The sequence below is a fragment of the Helianthus annuus genome, chromosome 14 (genome assembly GCF_002127325.2).
Source record: "Helianthus annuus cultivar XRQ/B chromosome 14, HanXRQr2.0-SUNRISE, whole genome shotgun sequence".
NCBI lineage: Eukaryota > Viridiplantae > Streptophyta > Magnoliopsida > Asterales > Asteraceae > Helianthus > Helianthus annuus.
This window is the reverse complement of record NC_035446.2, coordinates 169,339,237-169,354,558: the sequence shown is the minus strand read 5'-3', so window position 1 is coordinate 169,354,558 and position 15,322 is coordinate 169,339,237. Positions and strand designations below refer to the sequence as shown.

Below are 15,322 nucleotides of genomic sequence, written 5' to 3'. Positions count from 1 at the left end.
GAATCTTGTTCGATGAATTGTGGGGTTGATTGGTGGTTTTGGATTGGATTGAATTGAATTGAACAGTGAATTTGTTGGAGTTAATGGTGTGTTGTTCTTGAGGGGGGCAGGTGTGTTGGGGTTTCGATGAAAGAGGTGAGTAGAAAAGGGGACGAAAGAAGAGTGGGTGTGGGTGTGGGTGGGGGTGGAGGAGGGTGATGGTGGGTGGAGGTTGAAGATGAAGTGTGGTGGTAGTGGTTTTATAAATAAAAATGAAGAAGATGCTCGGATAGTCCCTGTGGTTTGGCCTTTTTAAGGAAAGGGTATTTTTGACATTTCACATCCTCTTAACAGAGAAAACAAACTGAAGTTAGACCCAAGGACTATCCGGGAACAAAAATTGAAAACTTTAGGACTATTTAGGTAATTTTAGAAAGTTGGAGGCTATAGGTGAAAAAAGGTAAAACCACAAAGACTATCCGGGCATTTTTCTCTCCGCTAAAATATCAAACATCGTCCATTTGATAAGTTGAAAGGTAATTTCACTTCCACCATATGTTTCAAGTAAGGGCCCCATCATACATTATCAATTATCCAATAATTATGACAATATGTGAAATGACAATTGACTCCGAGGGATTTATAAGTTGACCCCTTCAGTTTGTATCATATTGCAATTAGAGGTGTATAAATCGGTTTTTTTCAAAAACCGGTTTTGGTTATTAACCGGTTTCGGTTTTTCACCCAAAATAAAAACCGGTTTTTTTATAACCGGTTCCGGTTACTAACCGGTTTTTGAGGTCCAAAACAATAACCGGTATAACCGGTTGGGACCGGTTTTTAACTGGTTTTTCCCAAAAAACTGTTTTTTTTAACCGGTTTTAACCGGTTTTTTAATAACCGGTTCGGTTAATAACCGGTTCGGTTAATAACCGGTTTTTGAAGTCAAGAATAGTAACCGGTATAAAAACCGGCGGTTAAAAAAAAACCGGTTGTAAAAAAACCGGTTAGAAAAAAAACTGGTTTCGGTTTTTTTTCCGGTTTCGGTTCTAAAACCAGTTTTTTTATACATCTCTAATTGCAATTCAAACGTATGCCTAATGCTTTGATCATATAAATTATTTGACCCATCGATTTCGTCACATATAGACTAAGCGAAAGAGACAATGTTAACCTAAATATTTTATGTACATTTGTGATATATCTAGATAAAAACAAGAGAATTTATATAATACTAAATTTAAATGAACCCATTTTAACTTATCACATAACTCACTAAAACACTCTTATTAATGCATAAACTTAAGTAACTACGTGGTTTTTAAAAGACTTAGTTTTGCTACTTAAAAAAGGTAGCGACGCAGCTTGTTGCCCGTTTACTATCTATCTCGATGTAAATTCATAAAATAAAAAAAAATTAATAACTATATTAGTTAATAAAATAACAAAACTAAAAGTTTTGACCAACAATTCCCAGATATTTCTACAAGATTTGAACTTTGGTTAGGATCCTTTCGAGGGCGTCAAAAGTTATATGATTATGTGAATAGAGGGGCGTTCAATGTAACAAGTGTTAATGGTGATACACAAAACGATTACATAAAAGGTCGGCTCTTCCATAGAGAAAACCTAGACGCCAACCTAGGGCCTCTAATTTCAACAAAGTTTTGAATATATTATTTCAAAATATCTAATTAATATTGGGTCCAGTTCTAATTGGAAATTTTTGGATATAATAGTAGAACACATATAACATCAAGGTTGTTCTTTCTATCTTTGAGTTTTGGCTTGAATCATTATTGCAATTCTTAATTCAAAAGTTAGTTACTTAGTTTAGGATAATCAACTAGATGTAATTATTTCAATAACTTGATTTTTGATTTGAGACTTAATTTTTGGCTTTTGATTAATTTAATAGTTTAATAGTTTAGTTCATTACTTGATTTCTTCTTATTTAAACCTTGATACTTATTTTTAACACTAAGGGGCTGTTTGGCAACATCTGAATGATTAAGTGCTGAACCTGTAAGAGGTCTGAACCATTAAGTGTTGAACCAATAAGAGGAGGCCTGAACCATTAAGAGCATGTATAATGCTTAACCGTTCATAAGCAAATGTCTGACAAATTCAGATTAGAGGTCTTAACCATTCAGACTCTGTATAAATCTTAACCATTCAGAGGCAAATGTCTGAACCATTCAGATATCTGCTCGTGAAACAAACAGTCTGAACTATTAAGTGCTGAACAAGTAAGAGGTCTGAACCATTAAGAGGTAAACAAAGAGTCCCTAAAATCAAAAAATAACCTTTATGTTCATGTTTTGTTACATTCTATAACTTTTACGACTAACGTCGTCCAAAAACTCAGTTAAGTTACCTCACATGCTTTGCATGTGAGGGTTTTTTTAGTCATTTTACTTCTTTTAAAATTAGTTTTTTTAAATAAACTACAAATGGTAAGTATTCTATAAATAAGGGACCATATTGCAATTTCTTAAAAAAACAAACTGTCTGTACTACTTCATCCCCTTGGTATTTCCGATGACCAGACCCCGGCCAACCATCCGACATCGCGACGACAATCAAAACCATCCGAGTCTCATCCGATTCACCCAAGTTAATCACTCGATCATCATTCTGCTAAATCCCGAGTCTAACTACTCCTTTATTTCATCAAAAATCAACTCTAATTTGAATCCGGCGGTTTCGCTGACATTCCAGCATCTTGTTTCGGTTACAGTTTGACCATTTAAGCTCGAATAACAACAATTTAACCCGCATAACTAGTAGAGAGATTGTTAATTTCGGTGGAAAAGAGGGTTGCAGGTAGAGAGATTGTTTGTGTGTTGAAGGTAGAGAGTTTGAGGTTGGTTCGGCCATGGAATTGAGGTGTTTTGGTTGGTGTTAATGGTGGAGAACAACCACAGGCATCGAGCGACAGGAGAAGTGCAAGGGTAGGGGTGTTCGGTTGTGTTTGGTGGTTATGGTGTTGAAGGGAAGGCACTGAAGCTGCAGATCGCGAATAAACGAATTTAATTGAGGATGACACATCGGAGAAGATGATGAAACCGAAAACAAAAACGACAACGTCAACAAGATATATGATTTCAGTGATGACGCCATTATCAATCAACAATGATGATTCAATTATTAATCTCGTTGTTGTTTGTTCGATTTTGTACGTGATCTATCTGTTTGATTCATCAAAACTAGGGCAAATTCGCCCTATTTTTTTCTCTCTCTGTGTGTGTGTCTCCGCGAGACAATGTGATGATCTAAGAAGGTGAAGGTGATGATGATTTGATAAAATTTAATTCAAACCAGGAGAAGTGTTTTGATTAGTGTAATTGGGTTTTGGGGTATATGGATGCAGAGAAGATGATGATATATTGAAGTTGCAGACAACAAGAAGATGATGGAGATAGTGGGGCCACATTGATTTAATTTAGTAATAAAAAGACAAAGTTGAAATGACCATAATACCTTCACATGCGTTGCATGTGCATGTTAGGGGAGCTAACAAGAAAAACAAACGAGGTTAGTGGTAAAGGTTGACCCTGTAGCAAAATATGAACATAAAGGTTGGTTTTTACCGATTTCATAGTGAAAAGTATAGTGTAGTTTAGGTATAAGATAAAGGTTGATTTGCAATTTTGTCTATTTTTAAGGTTCTAATGATGGTTTATTACTTTATTAGCTCATGTCAAATCGAATTATAAAATACGCATCAAGTAGTTAAAAAAATGAAAAAGAAATTAAAGTAGATGCTTCAGTTTGAAAAAAAAGTGTAATTCTTATAACGTGTAACAATCACAATAGATGCTTTAGTTTGAAAAAAAGTGTCATTCTTATAACGCGTAACAATCACAAAATAATGCTACAAAGGTGAACAAACAAATAGATCCGACGACACCATTTTCTTCTTCGGCACTCTTTCACCGTCGTCAGAATAACGCATCTTCTTCTCCGGCACTCATTCACCGCCTTCTTCTCCTGCACTCCTTCACCGTCGCTTCGCAAATTTGATGAAATATGTTTGGTTATGGAATGTGCTCGTTTCGCATATCTGGTTAGAGATAAAAGACAAGCTGAATCGAGCTTTCATAAACATCAACAACAATTTACAAAACTTTAACATAAAATTGGTAAAGAGATAGAGGGTGATGGCTGGTGGTGTGGGGTGGCGGTGACAGGTGGTGTAGGGTGGTGAACAGTGGTGGGATATAGGAGAACACTGATTTTTCTTTTTAGTGTATATATATTTTCTTTTTAGTGCATATATACACCCATTAATTTTTTAATATGTTTTTGCTTATTTATTAAAATAAAATATTAAATAAATTAGTAAAAAGACAAAAGTACCATTGGTTGACCAGATTTAACAGAAAATTTTAACTGGATTAGGCTCAAAGACGAAACGTGCAAAAAATTTTTCTATAAAGTGCAAAACTTGTCAAAATTCGTTGAAAATGACACCGTCTAAAAAATGATATACACATAAAAGACAAAACTTTTAATTTTTCCTCATATAAATCCCTTAATCCATTAGGAAAAAGCAAATAATGAAAAGTTTAAGGTAAAATGTGTAACTTCAACGAAACTGAAAGGTAGTTTGTGTAATTTACACTAAGAAAACAATTACTATTTGGGTCCTACCTTTTTAAACAACACAAAGAAAACAATAAAAGAAAAGAAATAATGCCCATACACGTGGCATCAACCAACCTTTCTTTCCAATAGAGATCCGGTATGTTGCATAAATTGCTCCACCCTCACGATTCCATGTTGTCTTTACCTCTACACACACACACACACACACTACTGTGTGTAACATACACAATGATAATATAATAACAGAAACACAAAATTTCTACAACTGATCGGTGGAGATGGTATGTTCCGCTCGATTACTCGATGTTTCCTATCCCCGAACGCCGTCGTTTTGTTCATATGTTTCGCCTGCACACCATAACTCCAGGTATCTCTGTACAAACCCTACATCTACCGTCCGATGGCGTTCGATGTCATCGTCCGATCCAGATGCGTCCATGTATGCTTCTGCTGCTTCGATTGATGCTGATTCAGCGGCTAAAAACGCTGCAGGGTAATTAATTTGCTTTTTATGCGTATTAATTGTGCGTTTTTTACTTTTTAATTAGTTGTGGATTTGGTATTTTATTTGTTGTTGTTGTTGTTGGCTTGTTTTTCAAATTCATCGCTTCACAGGTGTAATTGTGATTGCTAATATGAAGGAGTTTGTTATTGGTACAGGTTTTGTATAATTGAAGGACCTGAAACAGTTCAGGACTTTGATAAAATGGATATACAGGAAATTCAGGATAATATTAGGAGTCGTCGGAATAAGATATTTTTGCATATGGAGGAGGTGAGCAGGTTTCTCTAATTTTGGATATGTATTGTTGTGTGTGTTCTTATGTTGCGTTGAATAGACTTGATAATAGAAACTAAGGTTATTGATGCTGAAACTTTTTAATTGTACTTGTATGTTGTGGTTGGTGGACATTATTGTTGTAACAACCGCCTTTCGTATTTCTGATTACATGAGTGAAGACTTATCAGGAGGTCCCCATCCTAAAACGTCCCCTAACACGTGTAAGTGTTTAGTTCCACTCAACCTAACGCCCAAAACACGTTGATGATATTCGGGGTGAGATATTTTTTATGAACCGATATCTCTCTTGTAGACTATTGATGTGGATTTGTGTAAACGGTCACAACTACACCTTAGAGACTCATCGTTCTCGATGAGGTTTGCCCATCCAACTTCTCATGCCATCCAATATTGTCTGTTTTGGAAGAAGACCGCTCATCTTGAAACACTCCCCACCCGGGCACACTTATATCTTTGAGTTTTTCTCTCATCCTCAACCAAGGCATCAAAAACGTGTTGTTGGTATTGATTTCGCTCATTCCTTATGACCTTCCCATAGATAAACGATGAGGGGTTTCCGTAAGGTGTCACCATTATGACCCGCTAGATGATTTATTATGTCAATTTCTCAGAGAGGAATTCTATTTTTTTTGCAATCCTATTTCAATTTTTCCATGTGTTACAATGAAAGCTTATAGAGGGGACTTTAGTTGCCTTTCAAAAAAAAAAAAAAAAGTTTATAGAGGGGACTTGTGGAAATACTGTAAGAAGAGTGCTTTAAAAGATCATGAAATCTGTACTTGCTTTGTAATTACTTCTTAATCACCTCATTTTAACAAAGTTAGCGTTGACAAGTACTGCATAATGCCATGCTTTTCTCAGGTTCGTCGCCTAAGGATACAGCAGAGAATAAAAAGTGCCGAGCTTGGAATTGTAGACGAAGAACAAGACAGCGAACTTCCAAATTTTCCTTCGTTCATCCCCTTCTTGCCTCCTCTGGTATATAACTTTCTGTTATTTCATTGATATCCCTATAGCAAGTTAATTGACGTCTTCTTTGTTTTTCTTTCTGTATACTGTATAATGTTCATCACGTGTAACTAAGATATAACTTCTTTCTAGCAGTCATCCGCAAATCTCAAACAATACTATGCCACATGTTTTTCTCTTATTTCTGGAATTATCATTTTCGGAGGTCTTCTTGCACCTACTGTAAGTTCTTTTTTGTTACTTGTTCTTGTTGTTATTCTCCCCTGTATTGTTTGTCTTATTCTCTTTCAGCTGTGAAATGCTCTTGTTTACTTTGTTATGTATTAACACTTTGTATGAAACAAAGGAAGCAACTGGAGTTTTAGTGAGCCTTAAGCTTTTACGAATTATAAAAATACTCCGCCCCTGTTGCCAACGACTAGCAAAAATAATTTTGGAAGCAAAATAAGTAATAAAAAAACATGTTTTACTGTTAACTACTATTAGTAACAAAATTATTATTTTTAATAATAAGTAATGTTAGCTATGTAGTAACGGGTTGACACAACCCATTTTGACCCTGTTTTGAAGTGGTCCATACCGACCTGAACCCGTTTTGATATGTTACTTGACCCGATAACCGACCCACTTGTTTAGCCGCCTCTACACATAGATACTTGCTATTTAACTAAGGAAATACCTCTTAGGTCTCATCTTGTTCCTTATATTATCCTAAAGAGATTTCACATGTTAGTACTATATTTCTTTGAGCTAGTAACAACAGTTTCAGGATAACGGGTCATTTGAGCACATTGTTCTTATATATATAAGATATGTGTTTAACTAACTTCTTACCCTAATTTGTATTATGAACTCTCATCTCAGTTGGAGCTGAAATTGGGAATAGGAGGGACATCATACGCTGATTTTATTTCAAGCATGCATCTTCCAATGCAGTTGAGGTATACATAGGCAAAAGTGTAATTTTGTTGTGCTTTCTGTTTTCAGCATATAGTTATTGCCAATTTTGACAGAAAACAATATCTTGATACTTTGTTATATTAATTATTAAGTGTACATTTGACTACACATTATCTAATAGAAGTGTTCATTCATAAAGGAGTGAATTTCAAGGATTGTCCTTTATCATTATACCTATTTTCGGGCGCTGTCCTTTATGTTTAAAATTGACGAGTTTTGTCCTTTATGTTTTCATTTCATACACGTTTTGTCCTTTAGGCCTAACCCAGTTAGTTTTTTTAGTTAAATTTGGTCATGTGCTTTGCACATGAGGGCATTTTTGTCAATTCAAAGGTTTCAGAAGCTTTGAGCTGTAAATCTGCGGTTGAACTTACCTTTGAATTGACAAAAATGCCCTCATGTGCAAAGCATATGACCAAATTTAACTAAAAAAACTAACTGGGTTAGGCCTAAAGGACAAAACGTGTATGATATGAAAACATAAAGGACAAAACTCGTCAATTTTAAACATAAAGGACAGCGCCTGAAAATGGGTATAAAGATAAAGGACTATTCTTGAAATTCACTCTTCATAAAGCATCTTTTGTTAACGACCAACAGGAGAAAGTAAGGGATCAATAGTAATAGTTGTAATGCTGAAAAGCATGGCAAAACGGGTGGGCCGGGTCAGGTAATAGTTCAAAATGGGGTAGAGTCACTTACTAATTTGTATGGTGTATAATCAGTCAAACCTTCTAAAGATATGTGATTCTTTTCTCATATTTATTTTGGGGGACTAATATGGGTCTTGGATGATAATCTCATATCATTTTATGCTATGCTATAAATATTCTGGCAAAACCCTTTTAATAGTAGAATTAGGCCCTCTTTATTGTGGCTGGTTAAAGAGTTAGATGTGATGCGAGAAAGATATATATATATATATATATATATCATCATCATCATACTCAGTATATCCCACCAATAGCAAAGCTAAGTTAGGGTCTGAGGAGGGTAAGATGTAGACAGCCTTACCTCTACCCCGTAGGAATAGAGAGGCTGCTTCCAGTGAGACCCCCGGCTCAATAGTAGTTTTGTATCAAGCGTTTGGACATAAGGCACATAACACTCAGCAATTGAGACAAACGCCGATTAGTGCATGTACCCCTTGTCTTTCGGCTATCAACGCCACCACATGATATATATATATATATATATATATATATATATATATATATATATATATATATATATATATATATATATATATATATATATATATATATATATGACATGATACTAATATGGTAAGCTTTTTTATGTCGACAAATCAACTAAGTGATTGGTAGTCTCCATCTAATTAGTTGATAAATAGCTTCTCTTTTGGGCTCATTGAGGTTTTCTTTTGATGCATAAATTTAGCGATGTTGATCCCATAGTGGCATCCTTCTCTGGAGGAGCAGTTGGCGTGATCTCAGCCTTGATGGTGGTTGAGATAAACAACGTAAAACAGCAGGAGCATAAAAGATGCAAGTATTGTTTAGGAACAGGTAACCGTTCCCTAATGTTCTCCTGAATTCCAGTTCTTTTTTTTTGTAACCATGAGAACCTGTAAACAAAAACTCACGGTCCCCACCAGTATCCTGCTAACCAGTGGGACCCGGCTAAACACAGCTTACACCTTTTGAGTGGTAATTCAAAGTGCAAAAGAGAAGCTATTTATCATGTAATTTGACGCAGGGTATCTAGCTTGTGCTCGGTGTGCTAGCACAGGGGCGATTGTACTTATTGACCCGGTTGCATCTGCTAATGGTGGAAATCAACCTCTGTCACCGCCTAAAACTGAAAGATGTTCCAACTGTTCCGGTGCAGGAAAAGTAAGCATGCATTATTTTAATCATATGCGATTGGTCTATTTGCGTACTAAATTATGCATGTTAACATCTGACTTTTGCAGGTTATGTGCCCAACTTGTCTTTGTACAGGAATGGCTATGGCAAGCGAACATGATCCACGCATTGACCCCTTTGATTAGTTACGTATGTAGATTGAAACTTCACCTCTTGTGCTTGTAACATAGAAATCCAACCACATCAAATATTTATCGTCAGTTCTGGTATCGTATAACCTGTGATGACTATGAATACAATCGAATCTTGCATGAGTTTATATAGGATAACTGTTCTGTTGTATGGCATGCACTGCACCAAGGCATCATGTTGATGACTTGTTTTTTATTTTATAATATGGTAGAACTTCAAATCGTATTGTTGTGGATAAACTTATTCAGATTTGAGTAATTGCATGTTGTTATGTGTTTTAAAAAGCCCTCAGGTGAGGCTAGGTGCAAGGGCGGATTTTAGTAGAGCCGTGGCAAGCCCACGGCCCGGGCAAGTTTTCCGTAGTGCTAATTTTCCGGATTTCGATCGAAATTTTGTATATACTATGTTCGGCCCGGACAAGTTTTTCGGCCGTAGTGCTAATTTTAGTGCCCGTGTCTTTCGGCCCTGGCAGGTTCAACGGGCAAGATCCGCCATTGGCTAGGTGGATGCTGTACATGATACTTGTGCTTTTTAGCGCTTTATGTAGGGCTGCACCTCGGCGCAGCTGGTGCCTTGTGTGCCTGCTGTTTTCTTTCTACTTTAGTTATGGGCCATTGATCTCATCAAAGTCCAGTTGCTTAGCAAAAGCCCACATGTGATGTGCTCACTGTTAGACAAAATAATAGAACTTGTTTTATATATTTACATTCTAGAGGGATTAGTTACGTAGGGGATGGTTCAAATGAAAACCACTTTTATTGTGAAAACTCGAAAACTAATTAAAAAAGCCTAAAAAAACCTAAAAAAACATAAAATTTTTTTTAGAAAAATCGCTACTTTTTATATATGGAAAAAAAATTTCAAAAAAAAAAAAAAAATTTTTTGGTTGTACTGCACATGTGCACTAATACGGAAAGCCTAAACCACTTAACCCACCCCCACCGACACCCCCCAAAAACCTAAACCCCCCCCCCCCCCAAAAAAAAAAAAAAAAAAAAACCTAAACCCCCCACCCTCCCGAAAACCTAAAACTAAACCCTAAACATAAACCCGAAAAAAACCTAACCCCCCCCACCCCCACCCCCACCCCCCAAAAACCTAAACCCCCCTCCCCCCACACCCAAAAACCTAATCCTAATCCTAAACCTCCAAAAAAACTAACCCTAAAAGCTAAACTAGAATCAAAAAGCTAATTTTAAGCATGTAATGCACATTGTAGTACATGTTATATTGCACATGTGCACTACTATAATAATAGTATTGAAAACAAGACGACACCATAAATCTTTTTTTATGTCATAAAAAATATGCTCGAATATACTTGAATGAAAGATAAGAAAATTTGTGATCTTGCCATTTTTGTTTTAAAATGATAACGTATGGAGAAATGAGAAATGTTTGAAAAGTTATATATTTTTTGTTCCAATTTTACCCCTCCTTCATTAAAAGTCTTCCCCCCTCCTTTTTAGTGGGTTTTAGTTAGTTTTCTAGTTTTCACAATAACTAGTGGTTTTCATTTGAACCTTCCCCTAGTTATGTAACTACTAACTCTATATATAGAGTCCTTTGTATTCAGTATCAAATTAATCAAAACAATTATATGCTACGGTTTTTCATGGTATCAGAGCCGTGAAAACCCAAAACCCTACTGCCACCTTCTCTAATCTCTGCAACAACTTGGGCGACCTAAACCCTACTGCCGTCACCTTATTGCTGCAAACTTCCTGCACCCTAAACCCTTCTGCCTTTTTTTTCCTATCTCTCTCTGATAAGGGTAAAACAGAAAGAGAGAAAAACTAGGGATGGAGAAGATTGACTCAAAATCTCATATGTTTTCATTCATACGTAAACAAATATAAAACCATAAGGAAGTTACAAAAAACCACCTTGGACTTGTAGCAAATGACATAATAAAACCAAATGTCTAATAAAATAAGAAATACCATAACAAAACCCCCTCCATAACCACTTTTTGTCCTCAAAAAGTAAACCCAATGAAATCAGGAAAACGAATCTTCATGTCATCCAAGTATTCCCAAGTTGCTTCTTGAGCTGTTTGATCGTTCCAACGAATAAGCACCTTCATCGCAGCCTTGCTACCACGCTTCACCAACTTCTTCTCTATCACTTCTGCAGGTCGTAAGCGGAACCGTGAGTCCACCGGGACGGGCATAATCTTCTCGGGTGGGCCCGGGGCTGGTTTCAGAAGTGACACATGGAACACCGGGTGTATTTGCGCTTCATCGGGGAGGTCCAACCGATAGGCCACCTTACCGATCCTTTCTAATACGAAGAATGGACCGAAATACTTCGGAGTGAGTTTTGAATGTTTATGAACCCGCATAGAGTTTTGCATATAAGGGCGTAGTTTAAGATAAACCCAAGTTCCCACCTCAAGTTCACGTTCCGAACGCTTCTTATCTGCTTGCTGCTTCATTCTGTTCTGAGCTTTTGTAAGGGACTGTTTTAGTAACTTGATTGTTTCTTCCTTGTGTGTTAAGAATTCATCCAACTCTCCATTACCAGCATCTTTCTTAACATAAGGAATATAGAGTAGAGGATGGTACCCGTATAAGGCTTCAAACGGGGTCATGTTGATCGACGTATGAAAGGTAGTGTTGTACCACCACTCGGCTAACGGAACCCACTTAGCCCATGTATGCGGCCGCTCCATTGTCATGCAACGTAAATAACCTTCTAAACACCGATTCACCACCTCAGTTTGACCATCCGATTGGGGGTGGTAAGCTGTTGATAAATTCGCCGCAATGCCCTGTATTGCTAAAAATTCTTTCCAAAAAGCACTCATAAATATCATATCGAGTCTCTGTCGGATACTATCGAACTAGGACACCCATGGAGTTTGAATACATTATCGATGAACACTTGAGCCACGTCACTTGCCGAGAAAGGGTGTCTAAGTAGTAGAAAATGACTATACTTGGTAAGCCGATCAACTACCACTAAGATGGTGTCCTTACCATTCGACTTTGGGAGGCCACCAATGAAGTCCATAGAGATATCCGTCTAAACTGTGTTGGGTATGGGTAGCGGTTGCAATAGACCCGGCAGTGCCACAGTTTCGTGCTTAGCTCGCATGCAAACATCACAACTTCGGATAACTTGGCGAACCGTTTTTGTGATCCCCTTCCAATAAAATATACCCTTCACCCTTTGCATGGATGCGTGAAACCCCGAGTGACCCCCAATCGGTGAACTATGGCAAAGTTTCACAATGTCTTCCCTTAATTGATTATCACCCCCCACCACCAGTTTACTTTTTTTGGTCAGCCATTCCCCATTCCATTTAAAATTTGGTACCACCTCACCACCTTTAAGGTTATTTATTATTCCTTGAAGTTGCTCATCCCCTTGTTGGCTAGTAATAATGCGTTGCATGAGTATAGGTTCAAAAGAGTTCACTGCAGTAGTAAAGAGTGATACCCCGTGCACCCGTGATAATGCGTCAGCCACTACGTTCTCTTTCCCCTTCTTGTAGTCAATGGAGTAATTGTAACCCATCAATTTAGCGAGCCACTTATGCTGGAGAGGCGTTGTCACCTTTTGAGTTAGTAAATATTTTAAACTTTGTTGATCAGTACGGATGAGAAACCACCCGGTTACAAGATAATAATGCCAGTGCTTCACCGCCATCATAATTGCCAATAGCTCCTTTTCATAAACCGACATGGCCTGTTGTTTGGGAGATAAAGCCTTGCTGATAAAGGAAATTGGGTGTTTATCTTGCATCAATGCCGCCCCTAGACCACAAGCTGAAGCATCTGTTTCGATCACAAACTGCTTAGAGAAATCCGGTAAGGCGAGAACGGGGGCTGATGATAAAGCCGATTTGAGCTGATCAAAGGCAAGTTGTGCTCCCTCGTGCCACCCGAAAGCATCCTTTTTTAAGAGGTCTGTTAATGGTTTTGCGATGACCCCAAAGGATCGAATAAACCGCCGGTAGTAGCCGGCTAACCCTAAGAATCCCCTGAGTTGTTTGAGCGTCTTGGGTGTTGGCCAATTGGTGATGGCCTCGACCTTAGAAGGGTCGGTGCTAACCCCTTCCCTCGAAATAACATGACCCAAGTACTCAATTGCCCGCCCTCCAAAAACACATTTCGATTGCTTGGCGAACAATTTGTGCTCTCGCATTAGCCGAAGTACTTGTTCAAGTTGGGCTAAATGTTGCTTGTTGTCTTTACTGTATACTAGAATATCATCAAAAAATACTAGCACCCCTTTCCTCAAAAGCGATTGGAAGACGTGGTTCATAAGTGCCTGAAAGGTCCCTGGGGCATTCGTAAGGCCAAAAGGCATTACGAGAAATTCATAGTGACCTTCGTGAGTGCGAAAAGCTGTTTTGTGGATATCTTCGGGGCACATTCGTACCTGATGATAACCTGATCGCAAGTCGAGTTTCGAGAATACCGCTGCACCACCAAGCTCATCTAATAATTCTTCAATCAAGTGAATGGGAAATTTATTTTTTACGGTTGCTTCATTTAACCTTCGGTAGTCCATACACATCCGCCATTGGCCGTCTTTTCTCTTAACTAAGACTACCGGTGCAGCAAAGTCGCTTTGGCTATCACGTATAAGACCTGCTTCTAAGAGTTCTCGAGTCGTTTTCTCGATAACGTCTTTTTGCACCATTGGGTACCGATACGAACGCTGACTGATTGGTGTTGTCCCCTCCTTTAAAACAATCTTATGATCAAATTTACGCTCGGGTGGTAAGCTGGTTGGCGTTTGGAACACATCGCTGAATTCGGTTAAAAGAGGCTGCCATATGCAGTCATCCTTCCCTGGTACTATTTTTGAATCAAATGATACATGAGGCTGTGTGAGTTGTAAACTAAATAGTTGGGAAGAATTACCCTTAGCCTGCTTATGAAGGATGGACCCCATTTTTTCCCCAGAGCACACCAAAAACTTATTGTTCTCGATGCCTTTAAGCTCACAAGCCACTCCATCAATCTTGAACTTCATAGTCATCTTTTGAAAGTTCCACAAAATGTCTTCTAATAGAAATAACCACTGGATGCCTAGGATCATGTCATAGTTTTCTAGTGGGATAAGGAGGACCTCAGTTGTGAACCATTTACCCTCCATAGTCCACTGAAACTCGGGGCAAAGTTGATTACATGGAAGTTGTTTGCCGTCTGCTACATCGAAGGAATATTCTTAACCGGACATTGGAGTTTCTTGGCTAACTTGCTATCAATAAAGTTGTGAGTCGACCCCGAGTCGATTAGAATATGAAGTTGACGCGTCCCCATTGAACCCATGACCCTCATTGTTGAGTAAGAAGGTAGCCTGGTCAATGCATGGATTGAAATCTGGGGGTCTGATTCATCCCTTTCGAACGTCCCATTATCCTCCTCCTCATCATCATCGTCGTTAACCTCAATTATAAATAGTTGATTTTTTGTGCACTTATGACCCGGTACAAACTTTTTGGTACACCAAAAACACTCACCCTTCGATCTTTTGCGTTCCAGTTCCTTGCTGGTTAGGCGACGTGGGTTGTTGGTACTAGGCTTAATGGTTGCACCCCCGGTTGGTTTCGAGTATGGGGCCGGCAATAGAGGCAGTTTAGTGGCATTCACCGGTGGCGTGATACGGGTCGTTTCTGAAGCTTTTGATGGGCCTCCTTTCCCGGTAATGACATTCATTAGGTTTGTGTTGTTAATGTTTTGGATTCTTGCCAACCCGTAAGCCTCGTGTAAGGTTCGAGGTTGGAACATCTTAACTGGGCCTTTGATCTCCGGTTTTAAACCTTTCACATAGAGACTAATCGCTTGAGATTCACTAATCATAACCTTATTAAGCAACCTGTCAAATGCCGAATTATATACCTGTAAGTCATCTTCCTGCGTGAGAGACGCCAACTCCTCCATTGCGTCCTCGAACATTGCATTCGAAAAACGAGTTGTAATGGCTTGTACAAAGTCTTTCCACGATAACTCGGTTTCCGCTC

At 38.1% G+C, this 15,322-nt stretch overlaps 1 protein-coding gene across 2 annotated transcripts; it reads left to right on the top strand.

Moving 5' to 3' along the window:
- Positions 1-4,752: 4,752 nt before the first annotated feature.
- Positions 4,753-9,565, top strand: LOC110905010 (protein ORANGE, chloroplastic). 2 transcript variants are annotated; one of them, XM_022150884.2, is made up of 8 exons: positions 4,753-5,083; positions 5,251-5,365; positions 6,254-6,370; positions 6,497-6,583; positions 7,226-7,302; positions 8,723-8,850; positions 9,041-9,177; positions 9,258-9,565. In XM_022150884.2, exons 1-8 carry the CDS (start codon positions 4,869-4,871, stop codon positions 9,333-9,335), a joined length of 954 nt encoding a protein of 317 aa, XP_022006576.1. In that variant the 5' UTR covers positions 4,753-4,868; the 3' UTR covers positions 9,336-9,565. The 2 variants fall into 2 exon arrangements, with proteins under 2 accessions (XP_022006576.1, XP_022006575.1); XM_022150883.2 differs by having other exon boundaries at positions 4,755-5,083; positions 6,494-6,583.
- The last annotated feature ends 5,757 nt before the right edge of the window (positions 9,566-15,322 follow it).

What these genes read in the sequence shown, in the direction of transcription:
- LOC110905010 (XM_022150883.2), top strand. Translation starts at nt 4,869, where the DNA reads ATGGTATGTTCCGCTCGATTACTCGATGTTTCCTATCCCCGAACGCCG. An exon ending in GCGGCTAAAAACGCTGCAGG is followed by an intron (nt 5,084 to 5,250) that starts GTAATTAATTTG and finishes TTATTGGTACAG; the next exon opens with GTTTTGTATAATTGAAGGAC. An exon ending in CAAGTATTGTTTAGGAACAG is followed by an intron (nt 8,851 to 9,040) that starts GTAACCGTTCCC and finishes AATTTGACGCAG; the next exon opens with GGTATCTAGCTTGTGCTCGG.